At 35.9% G+C, this 23,538-nt stretch overlaps 1 protein-coding gene across 1 annotated transcript in view; it reads right to left on the reverse strand.

Moving 5' to 3' along the window:
- LOC129237923 (uncharacterized) overlaps positions 1–23,538 on the reverse strand; it is a 246,927-nt gene that overhangs the window by 12,021 nt on the left and 211,368 nt on the right. The window contains exon 4 of the mRNA XM_054872912.1: positions 2,574–2,701. Within this exon, the coding sequence (XP_054728887.1) occupies positions 2,574–2,701 (128 nt within the window). The remainder of the gene's footprint in view (positions 1–2,573; positions 2,702–23,538) is intronic.

Consider the following 23,538-nt stretch of genomic DNA (forward strand, 5'->3'; position numbering starts at 1 on the left):
TGCTTCATTGAATTTTTATCATTCTGAGGCACCTTATAACGGTACAACTTTGGCCGACATCAAATTTTTATCTTTATGTTAAATATTTTAAAATTTATTGTTGTTTCAACTTTCAGGATATGTAAAATTACTTTATGGATAGAGAAAAATCCAAACAGGTAACTAGCGGCCGCCGTAGCCGAATGGGTTGGTGCGTGACTACCATTCGGAATTCACAGAGAGAACATAGGTTCGAGTCTCGGTAAAATACCAAAATGAAGAAAAACAATTTTCTAATAGCGGCCGCCCCCCTGCAGACAATGGCAAACCTCCGAGTGTATTTCTGCCACGAAAAATCTCCTCATAAAAATATCTGCAGTTCGGAATCGGCTTGAAGCTGTAAGTCCCTCCATTTAGTGGAGGTCAAGGTTTCCTGGTAAGCCAAATTTTTTAAAAAATGTTTGAGCATAATATTGATATACGAAGTGTGTTCAAAAAGTATCGCGAATTTTGAATTTTCGCGGGTTACGTATATTCGAATTTCGATTTTTTGTGGCGATATGTTGGTACTCATGTCACTCACTCATTCCGATGATTTCGGCCATTTTGAATGTTCAATTAATTGTTGACAGCTGCTTTGCTTGCACGTGTTTCGGCTCGTCTTCGATTTTTACCTATTCAAAAAGATGGATCAAAGAACCTGTATCAAATTTTGTACGAAAAATGAAATTAAGTACGCGGATGTATTCCGAATGTTGACTGTGTCATATGGAGAAGCAACTTTGGACAAAAGCAACGTTTATCGGTGGTACAAAATGTTCTGTTATGTGAACGACGAAAAGCGTGCCGGACGCCCGAGCACTTCAACAACAGATGATAAAATTGATGATGTGAAGAGAATGGTATTGACCAATCGTCGTATCAGCGTTAGAGAAGTTGCTGAGGACCTAGACATATCGATTGGCTCGTGCCATTCGATTTTTTCAATGATTTGGGCATGAGACGCGTCGCCGCAAAATTCGTATCAAAACTGCTCAATTTCGACCAAAGGCAGCATCGCAGGAATATTGCTAATGAGATCTTGGACTCTGTCCGCGACGACCCAAATTTGCTCCAGAGGGTCACAACTGGTGACGAATCATGGGTTTATGGTTATGACGTGGAAATCAAAGCTCAATCATCTCAATGACGCTCCCGAATGAACCAAGGTCGAAAAAAGCGCTCCAAGTTCGATCGAACGTAAAAGTTTCTCTTACCGTTTTCTTTGATTGCTGGGACGTTGTGCATCATGAGTTCTTGCCACAGGGGAAAACGGTCAATAAGAAATTTTACCTGCAAGTTATGCGCAATTTGCGCTAAGCAATCAGCCAAAAATGTCTGGATTTGTGGAAGAACAAAAATTGGCTCTTGCACCACGATAACGCCCCTGCTCACACATCGTTGCTTGTGCGCGACTTTTTGGCCAAAAACAACACACTAATGATGCCACAGCCACCGTGTATTTATCTACAACCTGCAAGGTTCTTTATCCATGAATGAACAGCGGGTTCTGTCTTTGCTGTATCTAAGAATGGCCTCCCTCGAAACATTGTTGAATGCACCACTAATGTCTAGAAATACTCCTAAAAGCGGGTTTACCCATACAACATTTCTCTGCAGAAATCCGAGATTTCAAAATAGTCTTTTTGAAATTTCTACGGCGACTTGCCTTAACTCGCAGATACTCATGACAGGCAACGCTTTTAAAAATTCGTGTTTCACACAGATCACACACATACAAGAAGTCACTTTTCATCCATTTTGACACACCCACTATTTTTCTTTAACATTTTTTATTGGCTTCCTATTACCACGTAATAACCGAAGATTAGCCAAACAGGCTAAAAATAAACGCATACATGCTTAAAATTATAAAATAAGTTTGTTTGAATCTGCCATGACGAACAGAGCAAATAAACTATATAGGAAAAAGAATGCCATAAAAACTATAAATCAAGCTGCTATGCGCCCCAATACAAGCTAGCAAATGTATTTATGTCAGTTATTGTACCGTACAGGGATTTAATATCCCTTCGCTTATTATGGCTATTAGTCAAATGTCTCCCGTCATTTTTTTGGTATTTCCCTTCCGCCACAACTCTCTCTCTCTACCTTTATTTGCTTTGACATTTTTGACATAATTTTTTTTCGCTTAGTTGCTTTGTCATTTGTAAGTAATTCTATGTGTGTTAGTCTACCGTTAATATTTTTCTTTTATATTTCAGCTCTTTAGTGTTCACGTCGGCCTTTCTGGCGTACCCTCGTCAAATGATTTCACATTTATTTGCCAAGTAAATGTCATATTTTTATGACATAGACAAGCACCCTCGCCAACGTGTGCTTGAATACTCACATGTGTATGCTAGTAAAAGATTTTTATAATGAGCATTTTGGGGAAAAACTGTCTTTAAAGAAGATTCTCTAAATTCTTGACAGTAACTTTTATTGTATTGCCTGAAAGCAAAAAGTACAGATTTTTTTGTATCATACAATAAACTTTAACAAGGTCGGACATCTTCTTAAGTCACCTTAAGGCACCTTTGGTTTCCGCTTACCTCTCGATTATGTGACCAAATGACTGTTGGCGGCGGTTCGGGAGCAAATTTTACAATACAAGTCAAATTGATTGTGGAACCTTTATTTATATGTAGCTCTGGACCACCAATTACGTCAGTGATGGGTTCTGCAAATAAAGAATAAAAATATTTGTTTAATAAAGTGTGAGATGTACGGTAAAAACAAAAAAAGAATACAAATAAGTAAATATACTAAGATGAAGTTTCAAAAATTCAAGTAATTTTTTTTGGTATATAAATGAGGTTGTAAATGGATATTATAACATTATAACTGCTATTAGATGGTTCAAATGGTTATCTTGCGATAAGTGTAATCAGTTTTAAGGTTATTCATACAAGAATAAAAATAAAAAAAATAGGAATTTCAACGTTTTAAAGTTAGTGCCAAAAATCGGTGTTTGTATTAAAAAAAAGTGGATATGTTCGCATTTGTTTTATTATTGCATTATTAATTTTTATAACATATTCGAATAAAAATATTATACGAACAAAACGTGTTAAGTTACTCAAATATCGGTATGGAATACTTCCCGGTCATGCTATTGATTCCTTTCCCAAAAAAGATATAAAGGGTGATTTTTTAAGAGCTATAGGAAAGTTTTTCAAAAAAACACACGTAAAATTCAGAAAAATTCATGAAATTTTTATTTAAATCGATAGTACAGTCCATATAATTTAATGTTTGAAGATTATTTCATGCAAATGTTGACCGCGACTGCGCTTCAAATGATCCATCCGCTTAGTCCAATTTTGGCATACTCTTTCCAATGTTTCGGCCGGTATCTCACATATAAATGTTTCAATGTTGTCTTCCAATACGTTAATTGAAGCAGACTTGTGTGAATAGACAAGAGCTTTAACATAGCCCCACAAAAAATAATCTAAAGGCGTTATATCGCACGATCTGGGTGGCCAATTGAAAGGTCCCGAACGTGAAATAAAATGTTCACCGAACTCGCCTCTCAACAAGTCCATTTTTACGCGTGCTGTGTGGCATGTGGCACCGTCTTGCTGAAACCACATGTCATGCAAGTCAAGCTCTTGCACTTTGGGCAAAAAAAGGTTGGATATCATTTCACGGTAGCGCTCACCATTCACAGTTACGTTACTATTCGCAGCATCTTTGAAGAAGTACGGTCCAATGATGCCTCCAGCCCATAAACCGCACCAAACTGTGACCTTTTCAGGATACATTGGTAGCTCTTGCAATTCTTCTGGCTGATCTTCACTCCAAAATCGAAAATTCAGCTTATTTATGTACCCATTGACCCAAAAATGAGCTTCGTCGCTGAACACAATTTTTCGACTTTAAACTTTCTTAACATAACACGCATTTTAATAATAAAATTAAATGATTTGCAAGCGTTGTTCGTTTGTAAGACGATTCATAGTTAAATTATAGACCAAACTGAAGATATTTGACGGTGAAACAGAACACGAAACATGCGTCAGCTGTTTAAACCAACTTTTTAAAAAGATAATAGCAAAAAAATTACCCTTTGTAATAAAAAAAAAATAATAATTGGAGCGTACACTTCTGTTGAGTATTTGGCCGAGCTTCTCCTTCTATTAGTAGATTAGATTAGATTAGATTTGTGGGGCTTTGAACAAGTCCAAGTACTTAGCCAGGATACCATTGTACTACAACCGAATAAATTTCAGTAGAAAGAATAGAGAAATAGGAAAGAGAAAATGTGGGTGGTAAGACGGAAAAATTAGTTTCAGGTCACTCTTCCACAAATCTCTTGGATTCATTGATGAATCTTAAGAGATCCGTAACAGGACGAGTATGAACTTTATCCATACTCAGTATATCACAACCCAATATCCTAAGTCTGATTCTGGAAAACGCGGTACAGCTACAGAGAAAATGTTCTGCAGTGTCGTCATGCTCAACACAGGATAGGCATATCGGGCTATCTACGACCCCCATGGCAGCCATATGCTGCCCACAGGCGTTGTGACCTGTGATAACACCCACCCGTACCCTCAGGTCCTTCCTGCCGAGTTTTAGGAGAAAGGTCGCTATTTTCCTGTTTGGTTCTTTAAAAAAGCACTTGGCTACTCTGCATGAGTTCAACCCAGACCAACGTCCTCTATGGGCTGATCTCATGAAGTCGTCAATCCATAGTTTAATCGATGCAGAATTGACTTCTAGAAAGGGTTCAGGGCCTAGCGACATACTTGCAGTGCTTCATTAGCCAGTTCTTCAGCTAATTCCTTCCCTGTAATACCACATTGCCCCGGCACCCAAATAGGATTAACTTTGTTGTGTTTCGCAACACTGTTCAGTTTTGTCTTACATTAACCGACAATCTAGGAAGATCGTAGGTTAGCAAGTGCTTTCGGTGCAGCTTGACCGTCACTACAAATTCCAAAACTGCTACCCCGCCACTTTTTCTCAATTAGCCAGGCATAGACTTCCGTAAGGAATACCGTGGCCATCTGTCCTGTGGCATAGGAGTACTTAGTGTCTTCATCTAACAGCTGCTATTACTTAAATAGGAATTCAGCCACTTCAGAAATAGAAAGTGGAATCCAAACATGTCTAGCTTGCGCAATATAATGTAGTTAGGTACTTTGAAAAATCAGTGTTAATATGTACAATCCACTTGCAACTTTGATAAAAATGTGCCAATGCAGTATTCGCTAAAGATAAAGCACCCTTCCACATTATCCATGTGCATTTGTTCTAGAACGAAATGAATACTACTATGGAAACGTGTTTTAACCGCCGAGATGAAGTAGTTGAAACAACAGAGTCAGCCTTGAAAGCGAAAATGAAGTTCAAGAAATCAAGAAATTCAGGAAAGTATCAAACGCTGGCATAAGTGCATTGCAGTTGATCGCGAATGCTTTGAAGCGGCAATATCACCTTTGAGGAATACTTTTGTATATAGAATTTTTTGAAAATATTCAGCAACTATTTTGATCAAGTTGGTATGCCATAGTTTTTAGCTTTTTGGACTAAGGAGGTCTGTGCTGGGGTCACATTATTATTTTAATATTATTTCTCATATAGAGAATTACCAATCGAAATGCTTTATATTTCCATCTTCAATACTCTTTATCAGTGTCTTTGTTTAATCCGCTTAGTAATTAATTTAGCGCTTAGTTAACAAGAGATAACACTGAGAAAATAAGCATTCTCAAGATGAAATGATTTTTTGTTATTCTTGCTTTTTTTTTTGTCCTTTTGTTTTGTATAAACAGCCATTCAACCATCGTCTTGTATTTCCTAGAAGTTTATCAAAAGCTTAGCCCCCCAGAGGCATAACATGATAAAATACTTAATTTTGCAGTGTAATACGCGCACACGAAAGAGCACACGCACATGAAACGCAAAAAGGAAACTGCTAAATAAAAGCGAAAAAAACCAACCAAATAAAACAAAAAATGGACCACACACAAAAATTTATCCGGAAAATCCTTTCTTGTTTTGAAATTAAAGGATTTCTTGCACTCCTTGTGTTCATCTGCAGCTGCCAACTCCCCTCGCCAAGATTTGCTGTCTCATTTCCCTGCTTTTCCTTGTTTTATTCCACTCCATTCATTTTCCACTACTCACGTACGTCTGATTGCTTTTATTTTTTCTCATATCTATCGCATTTCCATTTTTCGGTATTCTTTTGTGTGGATTTTTGCTCCGTCAGTCCCTACTATACGAATATCTGTTCAGAGCGGGTGCGCTGCGTTGGCGGTATTTATGGTTCCAGATGGTTTACTATTGGCTGGGGTTATGATCTCAGCGGAAATTATGACCTTTTGCTTTTAATTTGCTGCGTTAATATGCGGTACTCATACAATTTCCATTTTTACACATGCACATTTACATAACTATAAATGTGCAAAGGTTTGGGTTAAGTTGGGGTCGATGACTACTGTGTATATAAATATTTAAGCTCTGCTGTGGATGGGGTCGCGGTTCTGGGCATTGCAAATATGCTGAGGGAATAGTGAATTTTCTTTTACTATTTTTGTACATAAATATGGAGTATTTACATTTACTGGAAATATGAAATAATACAAGTATTTGTGTATATACGTAGCTCTTAGGTATAAATATGGGATTTAGCAAAATTTATGACAAGGCAAATATGAGGTGACGGTTGATTGCATGGTTGCTTGCAGCAAACAAAAATGCCTTTCAAAAATACATATGAATAAAACTATAAATGAAAGAAATTCATGAAGGGTTGAATATTTTTATAAATGGTTCTTGTATGCGCCTTTTAGTTTTTATTTTCTCTTTTGTTGCTATTTGGTTTCTGGTTTATCCGATAGGCCGCTGGGATATACTTAGGTAGAAGTAATGCAGTTTTTTTTTTTTTTGCAGTTAATGCTGCTTATGCAAAATAACGAAGGATTACTTTCTCAAAAGCGTATAATTATGCCATCATCAGAAATACGGACTTCTTTAGCTGAATGAATGATTAACAGGTACTGCTTGATAGTGTCAGGGTAGGCGCAGGCGTATGAGTGATATGGCTTACACATTTATGGCCATACAACGTGGCGCAATTTTGTTTTTGAATATTTATTTTACTAGATAAAACAAAAATCACAGTAACTTAGAACTAAAGAGATTGAAATTTTTATTTCTACCTTTATGCGCATCATTGCTGGTCTATTCCTATTTAACAGCTATTTAATTCACAAGTGGCAAATATCATTGACGAACGACGCCATTTGCAAAAATTATAAATCTTCTATTGGGGTGACTTATTTTGCGTCACCTTGTATTTTGCTTCGATTCTGACTAGTCTAAGCAATTGAAAGGCAAGGCTTAAAATGAAGAAGGTTCATAATCTCCTGGAGTAAACCAGAGTTCCGCAATTCTGCAAAACACCCATAAGATTATGATATTTGCATTAGACAAAACGTAACGCATACTGTTCGTTAGTTAAATAACTAAGCCGTGTATAACTAGTTGCAAAGTTAATAATAAATACAACAAAAAACTCAAGTATGCAGAGTAAGGTGCTCCAGCAAAAAAAAGTTCCAGACGATACGTAATTTTAAACACGTTTTTGGTTTCTGTTAAGGGGTTACATATGTCCAGAATTTTCAAAAAATCCATTTTATTTACAGATTATTATTCCTTATAGTTTTAGGCGTATTTACGTGGAAGTCAATTGTAAAAATTCTCCATAGATTCAAAGTTATGGTACAAAATTTAACTGCCCGACGAGAGTTTGATACGCGAGTTTGCCTCGAGCGAAATGCACTTGAAAGTTTAAACTCATTCTTCTCCAAACTGCTTTTTTCTGCACCGTCTGCATGATATCTCATAGAGTTATTCATATTTTTCGTTGCCTTATTTTTTAATATTCGAAAGTGTTTTCTCTATAGTCCTTCGAGTCGGATTTTTGATATTTTTATTAAAAAATTTTATAAACATAATTTAAGTGTGACATTTATGACATAAGACGTATACTTTTTTTTAAAATGCCGTGAATTGCCAATTTTTTCAAAATTCAAAAATCCGGCTCGACAACTATAACAACAACATTATTTTTGAAGAATTTTCTTACTTTTTACAAATTCATCAACATTTCCAGGAGAAATGTTGCAGACCGTGAGCAATTTTTTTCCATTGTATTGTACTTTGGGTTACGTGACTTTTATATACCTACTAATTTAAAAAAAAAATGAAATAAGTTTAAGTTAAAGCTTAAGTACTAATAAACAATGTAAACAAAATTTTTATATTTATTTCTATTGGTATCCCTTCAAAAAAATTTTTTCTTGTAGCGCATTTTTGGCGCTGCTGGACGTATGTAGCCCGTTAACGTGCGGTTAACCCTTTGAGCGGGGTGTAGGACAAAATATTAGGCACATATTTTAATTTTGATTGTTTAACAGATATATTATGTTTGTACATTAGAGTGCACTATTTTCCATACAAAAAAAGGATACCATTTTTCTACCGAAAATATGAAATTTATAATATTCTAAGACTTCTCCTGCCAAAATTTCGAAAAAATATTAAAATTTACGTGAGCTGGAATGATTTGCAAATACCTTAAATCGCACGTCAAGGATGGGGTATCTGCTATTTCTATGCTCACAAAAGAAGTTAAAGAACTGCGACGCATTGCATGCTCTTGCAAGTGTGCTAATAAAAATGGGAAAAGTGCATCAAAACAAACAATTGTGTCTCCTAAGTCTGCCATTAATTTGCCATCTGCCGCTTCTCCGGTCTCTCTTCCAATAAATTCGCTCCCAGCTGTCGAAGAGAGAAAGAAATCTAATCATCTCTTACAAACAGCTCAGCCAATCGAGCAATTCAGTTCCAACAAAGTGTCGTGTGCAGCAACGGTGGTGGATTCTGCTGCGGCTGTGACTGTATTCTACGCTGACGTAGCTAAATTAATTTCACATGCCGAACAAAATGCCTCTGCAGCAGATGCCCGGGCTTCTGCTTCTAACTCTGCGTCTGCTCATGCTATCGGTACTTCGAATAAACTAAAAGTGCAAGCGCTTACTCGTAAAATCGTTGTAGGGTCGAGCTCAAATGATGAGTTAAATGTTGCGCATAGAATGAAATGGTTACACTTATCTTCATTTAAGCCATCTGTAACAACCAATAATATTATCGCCTATGTATCTAAGCATTCATCTATTAATTTGGAAAGGATATCCTGCTATAGCCTTGATTCGCTAAAGCGAGTGAACTTTAAACTAGGGGTCTCCTCAAATCAGTATGACAGCTTCCTAAACTCGGATCTCTTGCAGCTGGCGTAAAAGTACGCCCCTTCAAGCTTTTTCAAGAGCGAGTAAACAAAGAAGTGACTACTTGGGAACTGTACCTTACGTTCTGTCGCCTGCCAATGATTTGTTAACAAACTATTCGCTGTACTATCAAAATGTGCGTGCAATGCGCACTACATCAACGCAGTTTTACGTAATGCATCTTTACACGATTATGACATTATTGCCATAACTGAGACGTGGCTGAATGACAACTTCTGCTCAGCCAAATATTTTGATAGTTACTATCACGTATACCGAAATGACCGCTGCTCTCCGGAAGCTACTGGTCTTCAAAAAGGTGGTGGATTGCTACTTGCGATTCGAGCGGACTTATGCAGTAAAGGTGTAGAATTGGATATTTTTGGTGACACAATTGACCAAATCGGCGTCAGTGTAAAATTTCTTAATAATAATCAATTATATTTATGTTGTCTTATATGCCTGATTATAATGACATAGTTACTTATCCTTTTTCTAAATGTGATTATTTCTTTTCATATGGATTGTATTTTGAGTTGCTCTATGCCTTTCATGATCACTAGTTCCTCAAACTAAAATATTATGTAGTGATCTGCTACAGAAAAGGAAGGCTTTAGATCGGCTTTGCACAAATATATTACCTCAATTTCACAAACAACTTTTAGTCATCATTTTTATGCCATGGTTCTCTTAGAAGCGCGGCAGCTAAATCTTGTTGTTTAGAGACATTTTAGGCTGTACTGCTTATTCAGCAGCAAAAGAAAAATAGCACACAATTTAAAAAAAAATTACAAGTGGCCTTAACCCATCTTCGGCCGCTACAAGAATTCGACATAATTTTTCCATTTCCTTTTTAGTCAGTGCTTATAGGACCATAATCAAGAAAAATTAAAACAAAAAAAAAATTCTGACCATCGGTGTTTTAGATATGGACTGGTCGAAAAATCGACCGCTGGCCAAAAACCGTGAAATATATTAAAAAAAAATACAACATTTATGAAAAAATTTAGCACAGGAAGTCAATTTATAATCATTAAAACATTTAGTAAGTAAATGAATATTGCACTTTTTGCAAGTAAAAATAGTATGTTTCTTGCAAAATTTACACCGCCGAAATTTGTTTTCAATGCTTCTCATGACGGCGTGTACCCTTTCATTGATCCGAGGAAGCTTCGATGGACCTTCACCTCCATGTTCGTTTTCATACTCGTCCTCGTCCTTGCCGTAATTCAATAATTCTGTTGTGACTTTGGAACGAAAATCATTTTGTGACAGCGGTTTTATCTTTTCAATTTTTGCCATCATACAATGAAGCTTCCATGCATTGACCATTGCGTTACCAAGAGCATTTGTCCATATTGGCCACCACCATTCTTTTCGTCTCATACATATTCTATAATTTGCCACCGAATTATCATGGAGATCCACACCACCCATGCCATGATTATACTCTTGAATAACTTTTGGCTGCGGGATAGTGATAGTTTGTTTTTTCTTCCGACAATATCTTTTAGTGCTAATAATTGGATTCACTGCGGAGTTATTAGTTATAATATTGACTATAGCATTATCATTCCACGGAACAGTCAATATTTCTTGCTGATGGTCAAGTAGTTGGTCAAATGTTCCTCGTATTTCTTTTTTTAAATTTCTCAAAGGAGAATCGCCCATTCTATTTTCGCGAATAGTACCAGTTGCAAAAAATCGACGTACGTTCAGAAGGCACATTAGATGGTATGAAGAGAAAAAATTATCAAAGAATATGATGTGGCACTCAGGGTCAGATACGTTGGCAAGCAAGTCTAAGACTGTTTGTGCGCTTAGACCTATAGTTTTATCGTGAGGGGTTGCTGCTCCCCCGTAGAATGAACTAGGAAATAAGTACCCACTTTCAGAGCATAAGCACCATGTTTTAAACCCAAACCGGATTGGCTTTCCCTTGATAAACATTTTGCAGGAGTGGCGTCCAAAGTATGGAATCATCTGTTCGCCTATAGAGAGATTATGGCTAAAGACTCCAAACTGTATACACTTTTTGTTGAGCGCGTCAGGAATAGGACGAACCTTCTCAAAACGGTCTGCTGCGTTTAAATTCGTGTTGTCAGCGAGATGGAAAAACTACTTAATTTTTTTAAACCAATTACGACTCATAGCCTGCTTCACAATTGGAACTCCCATGTCCGGTCGAACAGACCAGTAGTGGTCAATGTGTGGCAAAGTATGGTACCCCGATAGGTACAATATTCCAATAAACATAAGCATTGTGTTGGTTTGCATACTCATTTGTGAAAGTGATAATATAATATTTGTGATAATATTATAATCAAAAACAATGTAAAGAGATCATAGGGGGATTTTGAGCCTACAAAATGGTGCCCTTATATATACGTATACAAAAAGGATTGATTGCTTACCAATTTCAGAAAACTTTTCTTCCAATTTGATTGCTTCCACATTTATTGGGGTCCTTGTGTATTGAAAATCTCTGGGTTTACGCCATATGGGACGGGCAAAATCAGATTTACTTTTAAGCCTACCACGTTGGAAGTTGATGGATTTTCAGTTCCAATTAGAAAATACCTGCAATATAGGACAGGTTCGATTTTGCAGGTAAGGTACTAGTGCTGAACTAGAATTTTGGTTCACTAGTAGTGATTTTCCCTGCAGGGGTAGTACCTTTCCTATACCACAAAGATACTCACTTTCATCTCTTTCAATAAGAAAAAAAATATTGCTAGATTTTGTTCTATCCTACATGACAGTTCCTGGCCAGTGGTCGATTTCTCGACCACTAAAGTTTACGTCCATGAAACAGTAAAAATTACACTGTGGAACAAATTCAGGTTAGCAAAAGTTAGGTCCATTCTGAGAGTGGCGGGTGAAAATAGAGGCGAAATTAGAAGACCCGTATCGCGGCGTTTGTTTATGTTAGTTCGAATTTTTTTTTAATCGGCCTTCGAAGTTTGCAGTCAAATGCCGATTTTCAGTATATTGTTTATATGGTTTTTTGGCTATAACTCGTCGACTAATTGATATTTTTTCAATCTGTAAAAGCCAAATTATTGCTAGAGACCTGTGCAATAATTACAATTTTTGAAAAAATTGATTTCGAAAATTTTTATGGTACTTATGAGGCAAAATGTTGGAAAAATTATTTTTTTTTCATGTTTTTTGAAAATATTTTCAACAAAACTAAGTCTTTTTTACATTTTGTGTGGTCTATAATATGCTTCTCAGTTTCTTAAATAAATGTAATTTGAAAAGAAAATTACGGGATTAAATACTTTGGCAGCTACTTTGACGAAAGTCACAAAATGTTCGAAAAATTAACGTTTTCCTTATTATTTCTTAATATCTGGCAAGCAACTCATTTTTTTCGCTTTTTTTCTTATCTAAAATATAGTTTTCAATCCATGACATAAATATCATGGAAAAAAATATAGTATCAGTCGAAAATTTGTGCGATATACACACATTCATTACATAAAACTAATGTAAAAAAACCCAAAATTCCTAGTAAACACATAGTAATTAAAAATTCCCGAAACCATTAAATAAATATCGATTTCGGTAGAAGTAGTTAAAAAGGGATGTTTCAAGAATTAGGAACATTCCAAAAACAATTAAAGAAAAGGAAATGCTAAGTATGGATTAAAAAAGGGATTTTCCGAGAAGAATGCATGTTCCAAAAATAATTAAGGAAAAGGAAATTCCCAGAATACAATTAAGAAAGAGAATTTCCAGGAACAATCAATAGCTATTAAAATAATATTTGTAAACATTTGTGTTGCATGCGAACTAATTTTAAAAATAAAGATTCAGTTAAGACTCGAAACTCAGCCGAAGCTGATGTCTTTTAATTTTCGCTCGGTCGTGATAAAATTTGCTATTCATTCTTTTGGAACCTATTTCATTTATTGAGTGATTTAAGTTAAGTGTATCAGTTTCATAAAATTAACAAAAAAAAACATTCTATAATATATATTGTATTAAAAATGTCGGAACCAACATGTAAAATGAACCATTTTTGTAATATTTGTGGACGTTTCATAGTAAGCGATGAAAAATGCGGCAATGTGACTGATTCTTTTTTGGAAATCTATAGACAATATTTCTCGCAAGAGTTTATCAATGACGTAAACTATGCCCCTAAAAAAGTTTGCTTTAATTGCTATTCAATTCTTATGCAATGGAAAAGTGAAAAGAAGAAGGCTATGCCTTTTGGTGTACCAATGATTTGGTCAGATAATAGCCCACATCAAGAAGAAAATTGCTATGGATGTACCAACTACAATAAAACTTTGAATAGAAGGAAAACAAAGAATAAAACTTATGTAGCAGTGTCAAGTGTCCAATTACCATTACCGCACTCAGAATTCGTTCCAGTACCAACATACCGAAGTACTGATCTTCAAACAGGTATCAGTACTACAACCACCCCTGCCACACCCATGGATTTCTTCTCAGAATTCAACCCTGGTGAAGGTACATCAAATAAAACATCAAAGGACCCAATCCTAATAACACAAAACCAATTGGATGGAATTGTTGCAAATTTGTGTTTGACTCAGAAAAAATCAGAACGACTGGCGTCATTTTTGAAAGGAAATAATTTGCTGACGAAAGGTACAAAAGTAACAGCATATCGAAAACGCCAAAAAGAGTTACAAAAGTTCTTCAATGTCAATGATGCAAAAAATTTCGCTTATTGCAACGATATTGAAAAGTTAATGGAGGCGATAGGGTTAACCTATAAAAAAGATGATTGGCGTCTCTTTATCGATAGTTCACTAATCAGCTTAAAAGTTGTGCTTTTGCACAAGACAAATAGAATGCCTTCTGTTCCGATTGCGTATAGCACTGACACTAGTGAAACTTTCGATAAATTGAAAGACATTCTGGAAGTAGTCGAATATAACGAACACCAATGGCGCATTTGCTGCGACCTCAAAGTAGTTTCCTTGATTACAGGCTTAACAGCATCTGGCCGTCCAAAATATCCGTGTTTTTTGTGCGATTGGGATTCACGATACGGAGAAGGTATTAAAGGAAGAAACCAGTACAAACAACATAACTGGAGTAGTCGAATTGGGCGAAAATGGCCTAATGACAATAGGCTACACGAAAGTCTTGTTCCTGAAATGAAAATTTTGTTGCCGTTGCTCCACATTAAACTTGGCATTGCTAAAAATTTTTTGAAATGTATCGCAAAAAGACCAGCAGTATTCAACCGCTTGAAAGATATTTTCCCAAGACTAAGTAAGGCCAAAATTCAGGAAGGGGTTGTTAATGGTCCCGACTTACGGAAACTAATGAGTCGTCAAGATTTTGAGCAAGTTCTGACAGACCGAGAATTAAATGGATGGCTCGCATTGAAAGCAGTCATCAAAGGACTTTTGGGTAAAGAACGTGAAGAAAACTACAGGCAATCTGTTGCAAACATGTTGGCAGCTTTCGCTGAAATTGGGGTTAATATGTCATACAAAATTCATCTCTTGCATCAGCATCTTGAAAAACTCGCTCAACAGTTGCCAACTGAATCTGATGAGCAAGGCGAACGTCATCACCAAACTGCGCTTCCATTTGAAATAAGGTAACTATAGAGTGTGCATATTTTGAATTCCTAGATTTTTCTAATATCTTGGTCAGAGTGCACAATTTAAACATGTTAACGATTGAAAACTATTTTCGTTTCAGGTACACAGGAAAGAAACCTCCAGATGCGATACTCGCTGAAATTTGTTGGTGGTATAAAAACACCTTTGAAGAAGAGGAAGACGAGGAAACAGAGGAAGAAGGGGAAGACACAGATGAAAATCCAAATCCAAATAAAAAATGAGAAATAAATTAATATTAAGCTCAAAAAACGCAAGTTTTGTATTATGACTGTATGCCTAAAGCGCAAATTGTCGACTAAGACAATTTTTTTTCAAATTACATTTATTTAAGAAACTGAGAAGCATATTATAGACCACACAAAATGTAAAAAAGACTTAGTTTTGTTGAAAATATTTTCAAAAAACATGAAAAAAAAATAATTTTTCCAACATTTTGCCTCATAAGTACCATAAAAATTTTCGAAATCAATTTTTTCAAAAATTGTAATTATTGCACAGGTCTCTAGCAATAATTTGGCTTTTACAGATTGAAAAAATATCAATTAGTCGACGAGTTATAGCCAAAAAACCATATAAACAATATACTGAAAATCGGCATTTGACTGCAAACTTCGAAGGCCGATTAAAAAAAAATTCTAACTAACATAAACAAACGCCGCGATACGGGTCTTCTAATTTCGCCTCTATTTTCACCCGCCACTCTCAGAATGGACCTAACTTTTGCTAACCTGAATTTGTTCCACAGTGTTATTGCAATATCGATATGTTACTTTTTTGATTCTCTTAATTTCATCTTTTCTCTTCACAATAAATTAGTAACAATTATTTGTTTTTTTGTTTTTCGTTATTTTTTCAGCTGCACAAAAAACACGTAAAAATAGTGATAATTTCATCATTTTACAAAAATCTGCCCTGAACCTTTTTTTCTTAAAAAATTATGCTTTAGAAATTAACTAAATTCCAAACTTAAAACTTGTGAAAATTTATCAATAAATTTACATTTAGTTTCTGAGATATTGGAGTCCGAAGTTGGTAGTCGAAAAATCGACCAGCTGCCGAAAATGGGTTAAGTGAAACAAATAGCATATTCATAAGCAATGGAAATTTTGTAACTAAAAATCGAAAAGTTTGTTTTTTTCTACCGCATATTCCACTTGCATGTCCTTCCGGTACGAAAGCCTCAAGAAAGCATTACATTAGTTAGCATACAACAACAACGCCAAGGTCTCATTAATCAAGTTAATTTTAGATAAAACCGCTGAAATTAGTAGCCACTCAAAGTGTTTTCAGTATTTGCATTTGTGTATGTGAGTCGACTTGGTGTGGATGTGCACGTAGGTTGTGGCAGCAGGTGCTTTTAATAGGCAAATATAATTTCGCCCTCCACTTGCTTTCACTTAGCTTGGCTATCTTTGCTATCTTCCTACGGTGTCATGCGGTCAGTTGGACAACTTTGGTTGCGTCAGAGTTCTTGACATCGCTGACAGCTGGGCATAATTAGCTAAATTTTTAATTATGAAAATTTATTAGTAGCACTTATATGCGCTTTTTATTGTTGTTCATGGTGCTTAAGGTTGTTATTAAATAAATTCAAGGAATTATATTCGTAGATTATATTAAAGGAGTGGGCTTGACGAATTGATAGCAATAAAATATTAGACAGTGCAGTCACTTTTATACAATTTTAGATACCTTTTTTATAGACTAATTAATTTTAAAATTGTATCGGGTGTTTTTTTAAGAGTTTGAGAACTTAAAATTGTAGTGCAAAACAGAAATATTATCGGAATGAATTTTTTGTATTACAGTCTGGAAAAGAGTTTTCCAATAACAGGTGTTATGAATGAATGGATTGCGCTATCGAGAAATAATTAACGATTTCTTATGGCCAGAATTGGATGGTATTGATCTGGACAACGTTTATTTTCAACAAAACGGCGCAACGAAACCATTGATCTTTTACGGGAAAGTTTCCGGACCGTGTTATCTCCCGAAGAGGTGATCAGAATTGGCCACCAAGATCTTCTAATTTTACACCTTGTGACTTTTTTCTTTGGGGCCACGTGAAAGAGAAGGTCTACGCCAACAGCCGAGGGTCGATTCAAGGCCTCAAGGATGGAATTCGGAATTCGTGAGGCTATCGAGGGCATAGGGCAGCCCCTTTGCAATTCGGATATGGAAAATTTCATGAAAAGGATTGTGGGCGTGGTGGTCATTTGGCTGATTTATTTTCCACTGTTAACGGCATACCTTCCTCTTTATAATGGAATAAGCACGCGATGATTTATACCTCTTATTGGAAAACCCTTTAGATCTTTCATGGCATTAGTTTTTTAAAATTCAAATCCATCCATAAAACGCAGAATAAAGAAACAACAAATAATAGAAAAAGTTTTTTCCAGGACAGGAGACTGGGCGAGTGCATTTTTGCTGTGAAAAAACTGATCATAAAAAATATCTGCTGTTTGGAATAGGCTTAAAACTGTAGGTCTCTGCATTTGTGGAACAACATCAAGACGCATCCCACAATAGGAGGAGGAGCTCGGGCAAGAACCTAAGAGAAACTTTCAGACAAAAAGACACCGGGATATGTTCAAATAAAGGAGGAAATATTAAAGGGGCTACCCGATAAATAAATTTGGTTAAATTTTAAGGGCCGATGTTAAATCTGAACCATACCTAAACGTCAAGTTTTCTTTTGCATTCTATTTCATATTTTTCAATTTCAGACTTATTCAATTTGCAGCATGGAAATATACGCAATCCAAAATCGCGTTAAAGTTACTCAGGTTTATTATGAAAACGGGCGTACAAATCAAAATACATATCACGCACTTCGTGAAGAAAATCATCTTCAGTGATGAGGCACATTTTCACTTCAGTGGATTCGTCAATAAGCAGAATTGCCACATTTGGGCGGATGATAATCCAAGACTGATTGCCGAAAAACCAACGCACCCACAAAGAGTGACTGTTTGGTGCGGTTTATGGGCCGGTGGCAGCATTGGACCGTATTTTTTCCAAAATGAGGCTGGTCAGGCAGTTACTGTGAATAGTGTTCGCTATCGTGAGATGATAACGAACTTTTTATGGCCCGAATTGGAAGATATGGATGTGAACGATATGTGGTTTTAACCGGACGGTGCCAGTTGTCACACAACTAACGAAACAATGGCTCTTTTGCGCGAAAAATTTGATGGCCGAATAATCTCACGTCGCGGCGATGTCAATTGGCCGCCAAGATCACGTGATTTGACACCGTTGGACTTCTTTCTTTGGGGTTATTTAAAAGAAAAGGTGTAAATCGATAAGTCAGCAACAATACAAGAGCTAAAGGATGAGATAATTCTGCACATTTACGGCATAGAACGTCAATTATGCCTCAGCGTCATCTTATCACTTAACCATCCTTTATAATAAACTACATTCGAGATCTTTTCAATGGAATAATTAGACTGCAATACTTTTCAAAAGCATGGAAAGTTGCACAACTTACGGCGATTTCCAAGCGAAACAAGAACACCACTTTTGCAATCTCGTAAAGACCAACAAGTTTCTTGGATATCTTCTAAAAATTATTCGACAAAATACTACATGACACAACTGACACAAATTTAAAATAAAAATGAGATATTCCCTTTCACCACTTTGTATTCCGAAAAGAACACTCACTTATGCAGTAGATTCCAAGACGGACTATGCATTTGACAGATCATGACACAAAGGAATTCTACATAAGCTAAATAACATCTTATCGCTTAACATATTTAATATTCTTAAAAGCTACATAATTGGCGTTCACTTCTTCATGAAATACGACGAAGAATGCCCTGAAATAATGGCTGCGATAGCTGGAGTACCTCAAGGAAGCGTATTGCGCTCCATACTATACCTAGTATACACAGCAGATATACCAACGCCAGCTAATCGAGGGTCCATTGCATCTACATTTACAGACGACACAGTTAATGTCAGTTAATAACAGCGAAGAAGTAGCAACAAAAACACTGCAAGTTACGCTATTAGCAACAACACTTTGGCTTGAAAAATGGGACATCGAAATCAGTAAAGGCAAACCACAACACTTAAAATACAAAAAGAAGAAACCTGCAAGACATCCAATCCAAATTAGTGGAGAAGCTATACAAGTACACTCAGGTGCAAAGTATGATTTTAAAGGATCACGATTAACTTAAAGCTCACATGGGCTCAAGAACAAGAGAAATGAAATGAAAATAAATTCCGACAACTCTACTGGCTATTAGGAAAACAATCAAACTTAAGCGTATTCAATAAGAAAACATATATAAATCAATAATAAGACCCACATACGGACTAGAAATATGAGTGACTGCCAGTAAATAAATTCTACAAATTATACAAAGATGTCAATCTAAGAGACTAAGAACAATCACAAACGCAGATTGGTACATAAGAAATCATCTCGGCATAGACACAGTCACTGAAATAGTGAAAAGAAGCAAGTGTAAGCATCTCTTGTAACTAATATACTAAGTACGGAAACCTAAAAATGAGACGAATACCGGGAATGGAACTTCATTTAAGAAAAATAAAACGCAGAACACCCACAGATCTTAATCGTTTTTTAATCGTATTTTAATTTAAATATAATTATAGAAATCCTAGTTGCGATAGAAAAATTATAACTAAATACCATTAAAGCCAATAATGCTCTCTTCCAAAGCGAAGGGACACTTTAATTCCAACCCCGTAAACTAATTACTTATTATTGAAATTAATATATTGTAATTTAAAATGCAGGCAAGCGGCGGGGACTCTATAGCGGCTGAGCTCCTGAAAGAAGGTGGAGAGGAGTTACATAAGTGCCTCCACCATTTAATAATCCATACCATCTGATTGGCTAGGCGGCATTGTTCCAGCACACAAGAAAGCAGATAACAGAGTATGCGATAACTATCGTGGTATCTCACTGCTTAACACGGCCTAGAAGATTTTCACAAATGTTCTCTATGAACGAATCAACGAATATGCCGAAAGAATAATTGAAGACTACCAATGCGGATTTCGTAGAGGTAAGTCTACAATGGGCCAATGTTTTGTTCTTTGGCAAATGTTTGAAAAACACTATGAATATGGGCTAGATGTTCACTGCCTTTTCGTTGATTTCAAACAAGCCTTCAGTAGTGTTAAAAGAGGTATGATCCACCATATACTGCTTATTCTTGGAACACCGGCCAAACGTATAAGGCTTGTTAGTGCAATGCTCACAAATACATAAGCAAAAGTGACCATTCATGGAAAGCTCACAGAGTCGTTCTCTATTGAATCAGGTGTAAAACAAGGTGATGCCTTATCAACAGTCATATTCAATTTGATGCTGCACTTTGTCGTAAGGGAAGTCAACAAAGGTGGTACCTTGGTAACTAAAACAACCTAAATATGTACTTACGAAGATGACATCGCTATTATCTCAAGAAATAGGAATGATTTACAAAAAATTTTCTTAAAAATTACCAAAATTGCGAACGGTATTGAACTTTTTGAAAACGAGAGCAAAACCAAAAAACTGTTGAAATCGAGGCGGTTTGTACAGATGCAAAATTTCCATGTTGGAGGCTGTACTTTTGAAAGAGTGCAGCATTTTAAGTAAATAGGAGTTGCATGTAGCGGAGATTTAACTTCTGTAGCCAGACTTCACATTAACACCGCTAACAAAGCACATTACGCTCACTTTAACTTATTCAAGTCTTTACTTTTGCCTAAAGTTACGAAGTTAACTATGCACAAGACCCTTATTCGACCAATCCTAACGTTTGGTTGTACGGTATGGACTCTTAAGGTTGATGACTACGCGTAAATTGCTAGTAAGAATGGATGATGGTACTTACAGAATTCGATTGAACTCTGAACTGAACGATTTAACGAGAAGCGCAGCGCATAAGATGGTTAGGTCATTTGAGCCATATGCGTGCTGACTGTACCGTGAAGAAAGCCTTGACTGGGAAACTAATGGGTATGGAGCCCAAAGCCAGACCAAGGAACCGTTGGATAGACGCAGTGGAAAACGATCTTAAGAAGTTGAGAATATGTAACTACGAAGCAACAGCTCAAGATAGAACGCTTTGGATAAGCATTTTGAAGGAAGCTTTAACGCACCACGCGTTGTAACGCTATGAAAGAAGAAAAAGAATTTATAATGGAAATAGTAAAAAAATTGGCATATGCCTGCGGTGGTTTCGAGCTACATGGTCCATTCGATTATTCGATTAGTCCAATAAAAACAAATACAATTACAATTGACAATAGATGTTACTGAAGAGCACATGGCGATCTCAATATACACCCCGGCAAGCACAAAATTAAGACCAGTTTGGGACACTTTTCTTTTGTTCCTTTACTTTTCATACCATTTTTGTATAAAATTGTAATCCATTCCACACAAAATATATAAGAACTACACAAATTCTCATACAAAAAAAGAACAATTCGCGCTTTCATTATAAAGAGGAAAATGCGCAACACAGTCAGAAAAAAAATTATCAAAAATCAGTGAGAATTTTTATCTAGTTTGAACGTACACTTTATGGTACTAAAATTTATTGGACTATAAAACTGCGTACCCAACTATTATTAATTTGTCGAATTTTTATGAATATTGTACAAAATGTTATGTTGCAGACTGAACTACAATATATTTTCATAAAAAAAATTATTGAATTGGAAAAAAAAAGAAAAATAGTCGAACCTGGTCGAAATGTTGCGGTATTATAGTATTTCCGCGGGCTGTACGTTCAAAACTTCCGGTAGCATTGGCAGAGAACCCAGAGGAGATAGCAAAAGGCTGCATCATCAGCACTGAGAAGCCTAAGTTTCTTCCCTTGCATGGCCATTTGTCGTCTGTTTGCTTACGCCAGTAAGCATAATTGGCTACCGAGGAGCAAATTATGAGGAAAAGGAAACGATAGTAACTACACAGAAGAAACAAACAAAAACAAGAAACTAATTTTTTAGAAGCGGGAGAATAGCTAGGCATAATGAAGATGTGAATTCCGATAATTTGCTTTGCCAATTATTTCTAATACTCCGTAAATTATGGACAACTAGTATTTACATTCCTTTTAACTACTTATGTGCGCATGGGTGTAAGTACAAATTTACACTAACAAATTGTGAAAAGCATAATTTAACGCTATGGTAGATAAAGTTTGTATTAGAAGAAATAACAGTAAAAAGTTGCGCGCAGTCGTTAGTAAGCGATTCGTTTTCATTTTTGCAACATGACCAAGATTTTCTTATGTGAATACATACATACATACGTTTGTGTAAGAATTTAATGCCTTCAGCATATATTTGTACTCGCGCTTAAATGAGCCATAAAATTTTTACGAGTTTCAATGATAAATAGAAAAAGTTTGACAAAACCGTTTGCAGAGAAGGACAAATCCATCCACGCATCAAATTATCTTCTTCTTCTGCTTTTAAAGTCCTGACTCCTGCCAACTGGTGTGAAAATAAAAATATTGCTATTAAAGTTTTTCTTGCAATGTAAGCAGATTTTGTAAAAGAAGAATGAAAAGATAAGAAAAAAGAAAAATGAACTCATTTTATCTAAGCCTACGTGCATTACTAAGAAAGAGCACAAAGTCTTAGTCATAGAATTGGAGCCAAATCTGATTTTTGTTTAAATTACAAATTATGTAAAGCAAAAAACGGGGTTTTTTTTAATAACCTGATTCTACGTGTGACTATGCGTTTAATCGCGAAGAAATTTTTTTTTTACATTTTCTAATTTCTTTTATTATTTTTTCATTGCACTGAGTAAGACGCGAAAGAAAAATTCGTATTTAAATTATTTCAAGCTTCCATTTTTCCGCTTGTTGCTATATAAATACGAGTATATGCATATTCCCTGCGTGCTGTGCTCCCTCAGCAAACAACTAAAGGCATACAAATATCAACAAACTAAAATTTATGTTACTACTCAGGTATCCTAAATAAGTTTATCTATAAAATAAGTACAAGTACAAGCAAGCGAATACACATATGGATATGTGCGTGTGTGTGAGCATTCATGATTTTCCAAGTTGCTGCATAAAGCTGTTTTATTGGCATTCGAGTGATAGTAACACAATGCCATGGAATCGTAAACCAGTCAATTATGCATATTACGTATCAGGCGAGCCACTTTTGCTGGTAATATGACTGACGATGTACAAAAATCTCCTTTACGTCTATTGGTTTTAATATTTATTGATTGGAAATTGCGATGTGTAAGCGAAATTTAGGCATGAAGCTATTCACATAAGCAAAAGTGCATGTACGTATATAAGCACACATTAAGGTGGTTCACAAAGAGCTGAAGTAGCGGATATTTACTACGGCAGCCTTGGAATAGTTCTATTCTGAAGAAAGAAAAAAAAAAACAACACAACATAAATCTCTGTGTTTTTGAAATTGGCTTACATATACTGGTGTCTCAAAGCCCGTGAAGTCTTCCATGTACTTATGGGGGAATATCAGGAGAAGAGTTAGTAGAGGAACACTTCAAGGCGAAGTGCTGTCCCCTCTCCACTGGGTGCTGGAATGAACTTCTTGCTAAAGAGCCTAGA

The sequence above is a fragment of the Anastrepha obliqua genome, chromosome 2, assembly GCF_027943255.1.
Source record: "Anastrepha obliqua isolate idAnaObli1 chromosome 2, idAnaObli1_1.0, whole genome shotgun sequence".
Lineage (NCBI taxonomy): Eukaryota > Metazoa > Arthropoda > Insecta > Diptera > Tephritidae > Anastrepha > Anastrepha obliqua.